The following is a 15,509-nucleotide window of genomic DNA, read 5'->3' as shown; positions in this document are numbered from 1 at the left end:
CTTGCCTTGGTACTTGACTCTTGGTTGGCACTTTGACAATGAAAAATGTTATGTTGAGCCCGTAAATTAGCTACCAACCTCTGAGCAGTAGCTTCCCGCTCTTTCTCTGACTGCTTGCCAGCATAGTTGGCATGTTTTGTAGTAAAGTGACGGCTGATGTTATACTCTTTAAAAACCGCCACAGTCTCTTTGCATATCAGGCATACAGCAGTTGATCGGTGTTCGGTAAAAAAATATTTAGTTGTCCATTCCTTAGTAAACGCACGACATTCTCTGTCCACTTTTCTTTTTTTAGCACCTCTCATCTTTAGCTATAGAAGGGTTAAGCTGTCAAAGAGGGAAATCGCTGAGTAAGATAATAATGCGTTAATAGGGTGTTGGAATGATCGGAAAGATCACTTTTCCACTGGGAAAAAAAACTCGGTAAGACGGATCTTAGCCACCACTTTTATGCAGCATAAGACAGCACACCTCAACAAAGGTCAGTGTATCAGAGTCTGCCATCTATCGAGAAACGCCAGAATTGCAGGGAAAATAAAACATGAACAAGGTTTATCATAATTTATTCTAATTCGGAGGCCAGATTAAAAAGCTTTACTGGCCGCAGTTTGCCTATCCCTGCTGTAGAACCTCCATAAGCACCCTGTAGAACCACCTTCAGCACCCTGTAAAACCTCATCAGCCAGTAGAACCTCCTCCAAGTGCCTGTAAAAGCTCCTACAGCACCACTTAGAACCTCATCCTATAGAACCTCTTACAGCATCCTGTAGTTTCACATTTTCACAGCTGCTGCACATAATGACTAAACATCTCTACTTTGACCTCATTTGTCCAACGGACATTGTCCCAGAAGTCTTGTCCTTCATTAAAATGCAGCTTTGCTAACCGAAGTCCTGCTGCCTTATAGTGTTTAGTGTTTTTTTAACTGTCCTGTCATGAACTTTAACCTTTATCTGTCCTCTCAGGCCTGTAGAGTCTGAGATGCAACCCTCGGGTGTTTTGCTGTCTGATGAAACCTATGTGTCTTGATTTTGATGTGAAAACATCCAAGCGTAATATGAGAAAAACATGCAGTTATGATATTATTGTGAGATGTTTCAATGATGATTCCAGTTGTTTAATCTAACGTTCCCTCAATTCTTTCCCCTTATTACGATTTTCCCAGAACTTTATTGAATTAGCATCTCAGTCACTAAAACCTGTCTTGTGTTGCCATGGAAAGTAGTTAACATCCTGACCGAATATACAGTATCACCATGCAGAATGGCCTTCGAAATATAATAGTCTAAGAAATATTGCTTTTTGCACAAATTGAGATTTTGATGATGATGCTTGTTGAGATTTCGTTAGGCTTGGCTGTTTGAAATAATGACGCTGTAATATTTCATTCAGTTTCAAGGTGGAAGGTACCTATTTACAACTCAGGTTCCTTATTATAATCACTTATTATAATATTTCAGTTAAAATATTTAAACTCATGTAGAATTATTACACACAGTAATAAACTTAACAATGTCTTTATGATGATTTTGATAATTGTGGGTCATGGCTAATGAAGAAACTCAAAATTAAATTTTACTTTAAAGGAACTTTAAATATTTATCAGACCAGACCAGAAAATGGGTTTTAATACCAAAATGTGAACTTTCTATTAGCTCTTAGCCTTTATGACCAAAACGTACAGAAACAATTGACATATATAACTCTGTAAGCCATGAATCTATATAACTGTTTACTTTCTGAACTAAATCACTGAAATAAATGAACTGTTTGGTAGTTTCATTATTGAAACTTTGTTTAATCTTCTGTTAGCTAAAGGGTGTACTTTCTTTCTGCCATGACTGAGCATACTGTGTGTTAAAGTTCACAAGCTCTTCTTTTTAGATTTAAATTTTTAGGTGAAACCTTTGCTTGTTTTGCACAGCATCTTTGTCTCCATGCACCACTTGAAGTTACTGTAATTAAGTTTCATTAATTCTTTTAAATCTGACTTCACTTTTTCTGCTTTACCATCCAGATATAATAGGCGACTGTGAACGTTGTTGCATGCAGATGTGAAAACGCGGGTTAGTCGGTTCTTATTTGTAGGTGTGTGTGTTGGGGTGTAAACCTCTAAGTGCAAGCAGAGTGTGTTTGATGTTCCATTTACCCTTTTTCATAATTCATGATGGAGGAAAATGGACTGAAGCGGAGATTGCTGCAGTGTGTGTGTGTGTGTGTGTGTGTGTGTGTGTGTGTGTTGCTGGATAAGAGGACAATCGTTTCTGCTGTTTTTTTTGGGGGGAGATGAAACAGACAAGAGTGCGTCTTTGAAATGCAAAGAGCAGCGGTAGCAGTGATTGGCCATCGTGTTGAGGAGGAGCTGCAAGTTTTTTCGCCGCATTTCATCATCATAATTCTCACTTGCACTTGCCCCCACCCCCCCACCCCAAAACCCTGTTCACCCCCGACATCCTCCACACCATCACCCATCCTCAGCATTCGCTGCACAAATTCATTTTTTACTTTATTTACCTCTGTGACGTAAACTCTGGCTAATTTGGCGCAGCTCTGCACTTGGGAGGTGTGTGTGTACTGGGCGTAATGCTTGCTCTCACACACGTTGTGTAGTAGTGGGGCCTGGGGACCAATTTATTTACATGCAGTGGAAGAGGAACAGAGAATTGGAAGTAGGGCTGAAACAAAAAGGGAAGGAGGGAGAAAACCCAAAAGGAACAAATTTCTCAACTGTTCCCAAGGACAAACATGACAATTTACCATTTAAATTGTCATGTTTGTGTTTTGTTTACCGATATCTTATGTGATTTTTACCTTCATCTGCATCCATCTGTTTTCTTTCTGATGTAAAAGTAGTTAAATGTTAAACTGAAACTCAACTGTTTCACCGTACTTTGGAAGGAGACGGCAGGTATGGCCTTCAGCTGCAGAAGCACAACATTTTATTTTATTATGAACTTTAATATTTTGGAAATACTCACAGTTTAGTTTAACAAAATGAACTTCAGAAAACCTGTTAAAGATCTAATTTATGATCCATATCTCAGTGAAGATATTATGTTCTTTATCACCGGCTCCAACACAGACCTGCATGTAAAACTCTTTGACAGAGCATTATTAGGCCTAAATTAATAAGACCGTATGAGGATCTCTCCTCATTTTAATACTGAATAAATATATTACTGTATTTATACAAAAGTTTAAAGTAAAATGGACAACATGGTGGAGTTGCTTTCATTTCAAAAGCAGCAATAATTCTTACTGCTGCAACAACACATTTTATCAGTTCGAATATTATCAACATTCATTGTCATTTTGAAACACATACTGAGGCAAAAATGTAGAATGAACACCTGATAAATGTTATTTATATAAGTTAAAGTGCTTATTGTTCAGAATATTTTCCCTTTTTTGTTGTTCAGCTGTTTTTAGAGCAACGTTTAGTACGAGCTAGTAGCTGGTTAGTCAGGCTATCTGCTGGTGCCCCCAGTCAGCCATTTCACAAACTGCATTACCCAGGGTTCCATGCATTCTAAAATCTGATTTCATTATCCTCTAGGTCTGGGAAAGTTATTGAAAGAAAATGAGAGCATTTAGAAATATTGGTTTTCTAGACTTGTTTTTATGTGTTCTAGTGGTTCTGGACCCACAAGACTCAGAGTCCCTCAGGTTTTGCTGCTGCAAACCTGATTTAAATAAATAAGGGATTGATGGGCCTTTGCAGCACTTTTTGGATTTTGGAGTCCAAGGGTTGCTCCTGCAAATCATTTTTGACTGTGGGGGCATCAGCCATCTTCTAATGTGTTATTTATTGGAGCAGCAGCTTATCTACAGCTGAGAGGAAGCAGTTAGATAAGCTCTTTAGGAAGGCTAACTGTGTCCTACAATGCCCCCTCGATCCAGTGCAGGTGGTGGGAGACGGAAGAACTTTAGCAGAAACATCACTATTGGACAATGTCTCCAACCACATGCATGAAGCTTTTGCAGAACTGTAGAGATCTTTCAGTGACAGACAGCTCCATCCTAGGTACACAAAAGAGTGTTATCGCAGATCCTTCCTCCCAGCAGCTGTTATACTTTTATAACCATCAGTCAGCAAGATCAATAAGTGTTTACATAGCTGCTGATATTTGCAGTTTTTTAATTTCTTGTAAATAGTCTGTTGTTGTTTTTATGCCCAAATATACTGATCATGTCCTTCATAAATTCATGATGAATGTTTGTATTTTAAAATGATTAAAAAAAATTACTGAAAACTGAATCTGCAAAACTAAGACATTTCACACCTAAATGTTTATGAACCTTGGTAACCTTCAGTGATGGGTGGAAATATTCCAAAGCAGCCGAGTTTGTATTTTTTCTCCAAATGAGGAAGAATGATGGATACATCTTTAAACCAGCTGACCAGCAGAGCATCCAGAGAAAACTCCAGTGACTCATTAGAAAAGCTTTAAACTGCAGGAAAGGTGTAAAATGTTTAGCTGTTTTGAAGCCGTAGCTTTTAAAAATCTCAGCTTACCTCCATTCCAGAAACCGGTCTGTTTAGACATCATAGTTGGAGAATCTGAGGGCAAATAATGTCTAAATAACACATATGTTGTATAAATTAGGGATGGAGGATAAATCTGCACGGCAGATATTATCGGCCGATATATCTAATTTCTTTTTATATCGGTATCGGTCCAATGAGTAAAAATGTTCCCTGATGTCATATTGTTTGGTTTGTGTGACTGCGGGATTCCAAACAGTCCCTGAACGCAGCTTGAGACGCTCCAATTAAGTTCAATGGCAGGTCAACGCTAAAGCCAACATGTCAGCAGTCTGGAAGTATTTTACGGTATCCCAAGAAGACAGCCGAATAGCAATATGCAATTCGTGCATAGGTGAAGTTATGCACGCGAGGTCTTTCAATACCACAAATTTAAGAATACATTTGAAAAATAAACACCCATCGGTGTACAATGAATACCAGCAACAAGCTAATGTAAGCAAGCCCGGAGCTACCGATAAACAGGGAACTATTGCACAAGCACTGGAGAAAACAAAGAAATTTAGCAAAGATTCAGCGAAAGCCATATCTATAACAAAGAGGATAACCGAATGATTGCGCTGGACGACCAGCCTTTCTCTATAGTAGAGAACACAGGGTTTCGTCGGCTCATGGAACACACTGAGCCCTGTTACAGCATACCGAATCGCCATTTTTTTTCCGACACTGGACTACCTGAACTATACAAGGTTGTTGCTGCACGCATTCGTGAGCACACTTAAGTTCATACCTAAAACTGAAGGTGGATGTTGACAGTTACATCAAATAGGTTTACAGTCAGATAAGCTGAGCTTCTATTTTTTTTATGGCTGTTTGTTGTTACACGGGCTTTGTAAATGTTCCTGCTACATCTTTGCCTAAACATTTTAAGGCCAGTGCAATGTGATTGTACAATTTAAAGACAAATTTGCATTAATTATTATTAGTATAAATATTAAAAATTTCCATTCATTTTAATATCGGCAAATATCGGATATCGGCCACAGCAGCAATACAATTATCGTACATTGGTATCGGCAGAAAAATATTATATCGGACCCTCCCTAGTATAAATAGTTATCATCACACAAAAATCTCTGTCAGGATTTATTTAAATGCTTAGATCTCTGTGTATCTCAGAGTTGAATGAACATTTACCGTCCCCAATTTCTGCTTTTCTTAAAGATATTTTTCTCTGATCTTTTTCTTTGTCTTCTTACCTTGCAGGCAGGACGCCAGCGACCTCTCTGGACCAATACAAAGGTAGTGAAATTTTACTCTTCTGCTTCATTTCCCTCCTTCCTGTCTCCTTCTCTTCCCTTTGGTCTCGTTGGCAGCAAAGCATGTAGCCTCCAGGCTTCAGGAGGACATCAACGCTGGTGTTGTTTTGGGGGTTCAGGGGTGGAGTGGGGGTTTGTTGGGGTCTGTAGAAGGACAGAAGGAAGATGAGATGAACCCATGGGCAGGGAAATGTGGAATTAAAGTGAGAGAAGCAAACGGAGGGGAAATTGGAAAGGGGAGATGTGACGCACTTCAGATCTATGGCCACTGAGGGTCGTTAAACCAAAGCCTTCAGCGACAGATCCCGAGAGTGGGGGGAAGGTTTAAATAAGAGCCAGTTTAAAAATAGCACCACCTATTTCTCATCTGAGACGTTGTTAACAGGAAAAAGATGAGTACCCATCCCTGAGAGCCATCAATAAGACGAGCTGGAGCGAAACGACGGAAAGCATTTCATTGGTTGATCCGGGTTAGGTTTAACAAAAAGGCACAAATCATGCATGTTTATCCGAAAGCAACAATAAATAAACATCAGTGGATGTCCTGCAAAACCTACTAACAACAGGAACTACAAGTTAAGAGAAAAATCTGAGTTTGGTTTCTTTTAAAGCTGTTTTTAGTACAACATGGTGGCAAACAGAAGAAGGAATGTTTTTGTGGTGGATTTCCTTTATGACATTTTAAATCGGAACTGATTTCTATACAGCAGTGAAATGAACCAGAAAGGAAACAATCCATTTAAAGATTTGTGGATTGTTTGGAAAATAGTTCCCAGTAATGTAAAGAATATGTGTTTTTAATGGGATGAAAGAAACTTAAAAAAGTTTTGCTTCAAGCATTTTAGAAATGCATTTTGGTGAATTTGAATGTGGTAGAAATTCAGTGGTGGTCACTTTTATTGTATAAGCTTTTCTTGCAGGGACGTATTCATGTTTCACGACAAGGCAAAATGCAGACAGGAGTTTATGTACTGGTTTTCAAACCATTTTCATCACCAGACTACTTCCAGAGTCCTAATTTCAACCATCAAAATCTCATGGATTTCATTTCTTTTTGCTGTTTTAAGACCAGGCTTCACTTAATCTGTGGAAATTTGTATTGTCTGGGGTTTTAGTCAGGATGCTGATCCTTGAATTTAGAACGACCTTTGCTCCTGGGGTTCATTATTAAGCATCCTTCATAATAAAATATTTATTTTATAACTGTTTTTAAAAGTTATTAAAAACACTTTACCACATTTGATTTTTTATTTATTTATCAGTGAATAAAACAACTTTTATCTGCATCTTGAGTTGCAGATTTTAGACATCCTTGGAAGCATTTATTGAAGTCAACATGACTCTCTTACATTTCATAGTTTAATTAAGATATCTAAAATATGATTTGTACTGAAATGTAAATTTTAACCCACAAAACGTAGAAAGCATTCTGGTAAATTGAACTTTATTGTTTGTTAGATAGCATTAACTCTCTAAATAGTTCCTGCTAAGACCATATTTGTTCTGTAGATATCCACAATGTATCTCCTGCTTGTCAAAAAGGAACATTCCTGGTATTCTGAGGAGCTTTCCACCATCAGTTTCAAATCTCTCAACCATTATTCTTTTCTATAGTAAATTATATAACATTATACCTTTTATATATAGTAAGACATCCAACATGCATTTATTCTGTGGGTTTTTTTTAAGGGAACATTTTACTTGTTCTCATAATCTGCATTTTAGTCTTTTTTGTAGACAACAAACACTGTTTTTTAGTAAATATCTAAAATATTTTTGTAAATATTTGTAATGAAATCACATCATTGAAATGATACTTGATAACCCTTAATGACCTTTACATCAGATGTTTTTGAGAAATCCCAAAAATCTGGAATTAGCATACTCATTGGATTACTAATATGAAACACATGAAACAATCACCAGTTAATTTAGTTTTTTTGTGTCAAAAGGAAAATATTAGAAGACTAATAGTTTTTAACTGGGACAAACTCACATTTCAAACAGAGCTGTTGCTCTACTTTCTATCATCTCTTATAATAACAAAATATATATATATATATATATATATGTGTGTGTGTGTGTGTGTGTACTTATGAATATTTATAATTACTTCATTGCATGTCATAATATGGATAATAATTTTTATGGTGATGCTTTTACTACATACAGTACAGACCAAAAGTTTGGACACACCTCATTCAAAGAGTTTTCTTTATTTTCATGACTATGAATATTGTAGCTTCACACTGAAGGCATCAAAACTATGAATTAACACATGTGGAATTATATACTGAACAAAAAAGTGTGAAACAACTGAAAATACAGGGGTTGGACAATGAAACTGAAACACCTGGTTTTAGACCACAATAATTTATTAGTATGGTGTAGGGCCTCCTTTTGCGGCCAATACAGCGTCAATTCATCTTGGGAATGACATATACAAGTCCTGCACAGTGGTCAGAGGGATTTTAAGCCATTCTTCTTGCAGGATAGTGGCCAGGTCACTACGTGATACTGGTGGAGGAAAACGTTTCCTGACTCGCTCCTCCAAAACACCCCAAAGTGGCTCAATAATATTTAGATCTGGTGACTGTGCAGGCCATGGGAGATGTTCAACTTCACTTTCATGTTCATCAAACCAATCTTTCACCAGTCTTGCTGTGTGTATTGGTGCATTGTCATCCTGATACACGGCACCACCTTCAGGATACAATGTTTGAACCATTGGATGCACATGGTCCTCAAGAATGGTTCGGTAGTCCTTGGCAGTGACGCGCCCATCTAGCACAAGTATTGGGCCAAGGGAAAGCCATGATATGGCAGCCCAAACCATCACTGATCCACCCCCATGCTTCACTCTGGGCATGCAACAGTCTGGGTGGTACGCTTCTTTGGGGCTTCTCCACACCGTAACTCTCCCGGATGTGGGGAAAACAGTAAAAGTGGACTCATCAGAGAACAATACATGTTTCACATTGTCCACAGCCCAAGATTTGCGCTCCTTGCACCATTAAAACCGACGTTTGGCATTGGCATGATTGACCAAAGGTTTGGCTATAGCAACCCGGCCGTGTATATTGACCCTGTGGAGCTCCCGACGGACAGTTCTGGTGGAAACAGGAGAGTTGAGGTGCGCATTTAATTCTGCCGTGATTTGGGCAGCCGTGGTTTTATGTTTTTTGGATACAATCCAGGTTAGCACCCGAACCTCCCTTTCAGACAGCTTCCTCTTGCGTCCACAGTTAATCCTGTTGGATGTGGTTCGTCCTTCTTGGTGGTATGCTGACATTACCCTGGATACCGTGGCTCTTGATACATCACAAAGACTTGCTGTCTTGGTCACAGATGCGCCAGCAAGACGTGCACCAACAATTTGTCCTCTTTTGAACTCTGGTAGGTCACCCATAATGTTGTGTGCATTTCAATATTTTGAGTAAAACTTTGCTCTTACCCTGTTAATTGAACCTTCACACTCTGCTCTTACTGGTGCAATGTGCAATCAATGAAGACTGGCTACCAGGCTGGTCCAATTTAGCCATGAAACCTCCCACACTAAAATGACAGGTGTTTCAGTTTCATTGTCCAACCCCTGTATGTCTTATATTCTAGGTTCTTCAAAGTAGCCACCTTTTGCTTTGATTACTGCTCTGCACACTCTTGGTATTCTGTTGATGAGCTTCAAGAGGTAGTCACCTGAAATGGTTTTCCAACAGTCTTGAAGGAGTTCCCAGAGATGCTTAGCACTTGTTGGCCCTTTTGCCTTCACTCTGCGGTCCAGCTCACCCCAAACCATCTCGATTGGGTTCAGGTCCGGTGACTGTGGAGGCCAGGTCATCTGGCGCAGAACCCCATCAATCTCCTTCTTGGTCAAATAGCCCTTACACAACCTGGAGGTGTGTTTGGGGTCATTGTCCTGTTGAAAAATAAATGATGGTCCAACTAAACGCAAACCGGATGGAATAGCATGCCACTGCAAGATGCTGTGGTAGCCATGCTGGTTCAGTATGCCTTCAATTTTGAATAAATCCCCAACAGTGTCACCAACAAAGCACCCCCACACCATCACACCTCCTCCTCCATGCTTCACGGTGGGAACCAGGCATGTAGAGTCCATTCGTTCACCTCTTCTGCGCCGCACAAAGACACGGTGGTTGGAACCAAAGATCTCAAACTTGGACACATCAGACCAAAGCACAGATTTCCACTGGTCTAATGTCCATTCCTTGTGTTCTTTAGCCCAAACAAGTCTCTTCTGCTTGTTGCTTGTCCTCAGCAGTGGTTTCCTAGCAGCTATTTTACCATGAAGGCCTGATTCACACAGTCTCCTCTTAACAGTTGTTCTAGAGATGTGTCTGCTGCTAGAACTCTGTGTGGCATTGACCTGTTCTCTAATCTGAGCTGGTGTTAACCTGCGATTTCTGAGGCTGGTGACTCGGATGAACTTATTGTCCACAGCAGAAGTGACTCTTGGTCTTCCTTTCCTGGGGCGGTCCTCATGTGAGCCAGTTTCTTTGTAGCGCTTGATGGTTTTTGCAACTACACTTGGGGACACTTTCAAATTTTTCCCAATTGTTCGGACTGACTGACCTTCATTTCTTAAGTAATGATGGCCACTCGTTTTTCTTTACTTAGCTGCTTTTTTCTTGCCATAATACAAATTCTAACAGTTTATTCAGTAGGACTATCAGCTGTGTACTGTATCCACCTCCTACACAACACAACTGATGGTCCCAACCCCATTTATAAGGCTTGAAATCCCACTTATTAAACCTGACAGGGCATACCTGTGAAGTGAAAACCATTTCAGGTGACTACCTCTTGAAGCTCATCAACAGAATACCAAGAGTGTGTGGAGCAGTAATTAAAGCAAAAGGTGGCTACTTTGAAGAACCTAGAATATAAGACATATTTTCAGTTGTTTCACATTTTTTTGTTCAGTATGTAATTCCACATGTGTTAATTCATAGTTTTGATGCCTTCAGTGTGAATCTACAATATTCATAGTCATGAAAGTAAAGAAAACGTTTTGAATGAGAAGGTGTGTCCAAACTTTTGGTCTGTGCTGTATATAGTTTTGTTGGTGTTGGTGTAATAATGTGGATACTGGATGCAGTCAGTCAGTCAGTCATTTTCTACCGCTTATTCCATAGTGGGTCGCGGGGGAGCTGGTGCCTAACTCCAGCAGTCTATGGGCAAGAGGCGGGGTACACCCTGGACAGGTCGCCGGTCCATCGCTGGGCAACACACAAACAACCATGCACACACTCATACACACTCACTTCATATACCTAAGGGCAATTTAGAGTTACCAATTAACCTAACAGGCATGTCTTTGGACTGTGGGAGGAAGCCGGAGTACCCGGTGAGAACTCACACATGCACGGGGAGAACATCCAAACTCCATGCAGAAAGACCCTCGGACAGGAATCGAACCCAGGATCTTCTTGCTGCAAGGCAACAGTGCTACCAACTGTGCCACCGTGCAGCCATACTGGATGCAGTTAATGTCATTTTTAACACTGATTATTATTGATATGTTATCCATTAGATTTATTTTTTGTTTCTGACATTCATATTGAGTGCTTATTAAGCACAATATTAGCCCTTTTTCTGCTCTGATGTGTTTGGAATAGCAGTCTAACAAGCTGATACTAGCTGGTAAATTAGTCAGGCTCTCTGCTCGGATAGAGCCTGCAGTCAGCTGATTAACAGACATTAATTTTCAGGTCCAGGAAGGTTTCCAAACAACCAACTTTGTGCTGCTTGTGAGTGAGGGAAAGGTGTGATAGCCCTATTTCAGCCAGCTGGCTGGCAGTGATCAGCTACAGGTGGGGGAAGGGCAATGTTACTCCATGCACTTTAAGAACTTTAAACTCTAGGATCAGTTTGATGTTAAGTTTTAAAGGTTTGTTTTATAAAACATCACAAAGCTGTTTCAAATCCTATACTTGTTTTCTGCCCCCTTGTGGAGAATCTGTGTACAACAGATGGCACATGGCAGTTTTATTCAGAAGTCAACGATGGCTGTGCTTTTATTTATTTACATAATTATTTAATGGGTAGAGGAAGTGAAACTTACCAAATTATTATTATTTTTTTTTTTATTACAGTCAAATAGCAAAGAATTGATTATCAATCAATGTTTTTTTGCATTTTGGAATGCATATTATATAGTTCATATCGTTTGACGTGTTTCCTTTGTAAATGTCAATTAAATGTTAAAATGTAACAATATTGGTATTTGCAATTATCTAGGTAATGTTGTTGGTATCAGGCTTCATGTTAGCATCATTTTACACCTGGATCTGTTGGCATTTGCTTGTAATACAGAACATAAGCACCAAGTCTTGGATCCACCAGCATTCTGCTAAAACAGGAACATGGAAGAATAGAAGGAGACTCAGAGTGGCTGGGAATAATTTAGCCAAATAGCAAGCTTTTGTTTTTCTGCCTGATTGGAGAAAATGGGCGAGGCTGCGACTCTCAGACACACAAACAAACAGACAAAGCTCTAATCCGACACACAGCTGCGTCATTCTGGATCGTGCATTTGCTTCCTCTCTAGCTTCACCACCATTGCCCAATCCCCTGCAAACTCTCTCTCACACACGTTCACACAAAGGAGAACTGGGCGTATAATTTGATCCTGTGTGCTCTCCTCCTCTAATAAAGCTCTCTGGCGGTTTGACTGACACCCGGCTTGTTATTTAAGTGTCTGCTTTGGGCCAGGAGGAAGAAGAGGAGCGTGGAGGAAAAAGGGGGGTGTGCAACTGAAAAAGGGAGTAAGGCAGGAATTGGGAGGTTGGGGATAAATAAAAGAGAAACAGGAAATGAAAAAATGGAGTAGAGATGGAGAAAAAGAGGGTCGTGGGACTCGTAGGGAGCAAATGAAAGAGGGGTGGAGTGGAGAAGACGACAGTTTGGTAGGAAGAAGAGTTGATGGCGGAAACAGGAGTGATCAAGGCTGCGAGGGGATTGTGTGGGTGAGAGTGTCTAATTGCAGGTCTTTGTCCTGATAATGTTCTTTGAAGGCACACAGCTGATAATTAGCCAGCGTGGCTCCTCAGATGCCTTTCAGCATCGGTCATTATAAGCCGCAAACCCTCCATTGGCTCTGACATGACCTCCTGAGTCGAGGAGGACACCACACACACACACTGCAGCAAACAAGTGTTGATTAGAGGATGAATAGCATCATGCACGACACAACGGCTCTCCAAAGGCCTCCAGTTCCTGTCTGCAGGTGTGTGTGAGAGATGCACTTCCTGTTTACAGTCAGACCCACTCAGCATACAGCAGATACTGTAATTACAGGGATTCACACAATGTGGCGTCCCGGTACGCTGAGTCCGTTATTGCCTCCCCGGTTGCCACATGACAACGGCGGTCCCTTGCTATGCCGACTGCCTGATGCGTTACTCCAGGGCCCCGCCTCGTTATTCCCACATCTGAATATTTATGAGACAGGAAGTGGCTCTTTGCAGTCAGAAGACTCACACCGAAGGGTTTTCTCTCAGCTACAGAGACAGTTGTCAGTGTTAAAGTCTCCTTAAAGCTTAAATTCATCCCTCGAAGAAGAAACGATGCTTTGGTGCCGATTCTCAGTATTAGGTAAAAACTCCATGCATGTTGCAAAGTGGATGAGAACATTTGTTTCCACTAGCGTTTAATGGACTGTAAAAAATGTCTGCAGTCGAATGTATAAACTTTGTCATTTAAAAGTAAATCAAAAAGAATGACCTATAATTGCAAGATATGGGTGAACTCTCCTAATACAGTGCCTTGCGGTGTATAAACACATTGAATTATTTCACTTTTTGTCACAATGTAACACTGCACATCAGCCCGAACACATCATCCCCATAATAACCCATGGTGGTGGCAGCATCATGCTGAGGGGATGCTTTTCTTCAGCTGGGTCAGAAAAGAGGACATGAACATACAGCCAGAGCTGCAATGGGAATGGGTTAAATCAAAGCATATTATTGTGTTAGAATGGCCTAGTCAAAGCCCAGACCTAAATCCAACGGTGAATCTTTAGTAAGACAGCCGGTAGAGACAAACCCCAAAAGACCTGCAGCTGGACCTACAATCAAATGTGGTTCTACAGAGTTCTGTCTCAGGGGGGCTAAGTATAATGCCACACTTTTCAGATTCACAATTAAACATCATTTTATGTCGGTCTACCCTAGAAAATGTCGGCCAAACAATTGAAGCTTGTAGTTGTGACAAATCGTGGAAAAGTGAAAGGAGCATGAATATTCTATACGGGTCCGCAGAGAGAAGACCAACATGGGACTTTGGTGCTGCAGGACAGGGGTGATTGAAATTCTCATTGGGTTTCAGATAGAAGGAGGCTCTGCTGGTGTCATGTTCACCATTCATCCATTTTTCATCCAAACACATGAATTATGAAATGTTGCTAATGACAGGCGGTTCTTCCTCTGCTTTCTCACAATCTGTTTTGAGTGTGAGTGACACAAGGGTTCAATTTGTGGATAACTCACACTCGCTTGCACACTCTGTGGCAGGTGAAACACACTGTGGCCCGGGGGGGCTTCCTTCTGCGATCCGGACCACTGACCTGGAACACATTGGGAGCTGAGAGAATTAGACACACAGACACACTTGGTGTTTTCCATAAGAGCAACAATAAAAATGATAAAAGGATCCTGCCAATTAGAGATTATTGCTTTTCTTCTCTTTGATTTCTCTTTATTTTATTTGATGGAGTTCTTCTCACTTAGGTTCTTGAGAATAAATTCATTCATAACTGTTAAATCTTTACTGAGTACTTCCATGATTAACATATTTCATTTATTTTTATCCACATTGACATACTTCAGTATTTCAGGACCATCTATATATTTTACATACTATGTATCTATATGCATCCCATATAGATTATTAAATAATTACATTTTTATAATGCAATATATATATTATGAATATTTTCCCCTTTTAGTTAAATTACAACTATATGAAATGTTGTCTTTTTATGTAAGAATTGTTTTTATTGTACCATTTTATTTTTAAATGATATAATTTAGTATATCAAATAATGAAAACATTACATTGTTCATTGTGTACCACAGATTTTTTACTTTCGTCTCTTTTCACCAGTTTTAGTATTTCAATATTTCATAATTTTAAGTTGTTAAATATTGTAATGAACACGTAAGTTTTGCACTTATTTTTTTATGTAGGTTTGAAAAATATTGTTTTCTATATATTTGCAGCTTTTAATTAATTAAACCTTGCTTCCTCTTTTTATGCAAAAAACTTTTATTTCTTTTCTTATATTTTATTATTTTAGTTAGGTTTATTTGTAAATCAGCATATACTATTAACAACATATCAACAAGTTCAATACTATAATATTTTTGAAAATTTGGTTTTTAATTCAAATAATTATCTTATAATTTGAGCATTTATTTATTAAAATTATGAAGTTTTACACTTTGAATTTCCTTATTATTATTATTGGTTACTGGTTTTATCAGTTTTATCAGATCTTATTTTTCTTTTAATTTTTTGCACGTCATTTAGTCATTACGATAATAACAAGTGAGAAAATCACCCATTTAGTTCTGCATTATCCCGTTAACCTTAGTATTTTCTTAGGAAGACTGGTATCCTTGCCTTTAGTTAGATGTTAAATTCCCTGAAGTAAACAGCACCTCCCAGATCCAGTCAGACTG

General features: G+C 39.3%; 1 protein-coding gene across 7 annotated transcripts in view; it reads left to right on the top strand.

Annotated features, from left to right (window-relative positions):
- The window catches only part of celf2 (cugbp, Elav-like family member 2), a 473,358-nt gene that overhangs the window by 238,527 nt on the left and 219,322 nt on the right, over positions 1 to 15,509 (top strand). For all 7 annotated transcript variants that reach the window (XM_047390245.1, XM_047390243.1, XM_047390244.1 and 4 more), the window contains exon 5: positions 5,753 to 5,788. In XM_047390245.1, coding sequence (XP_047246201.1) covers positions 5,753 to 5,788 — 36 coding nt within the window. The remainder of the gene's footprint in view (positions 1 to 5,752; positions 5,789 to 15,509) is intronic.

The sequence above is a fragment of the Girardinichthys multiradiatus genome, chromosome 17 (genome assembly GCF_021462225.1).
Source record: "Girardinichthys multiradiatus isolate DD_20200921_A chromosome 17, DD_fGirMul_XY1, whole genome shotgun sequence".
Taxonomy (NCBI): Eukaryota; Metazoa; Chordata; class Actinopteri; order Cyprinodontiformes; family Goodeidae; genus Girardinichthys; species Girardinichthys multiradiatus.
Note: the sequence above shows the minus strand (reverse complement) of the source record. Positions and strands in the feature narration are given on the sequence as shown.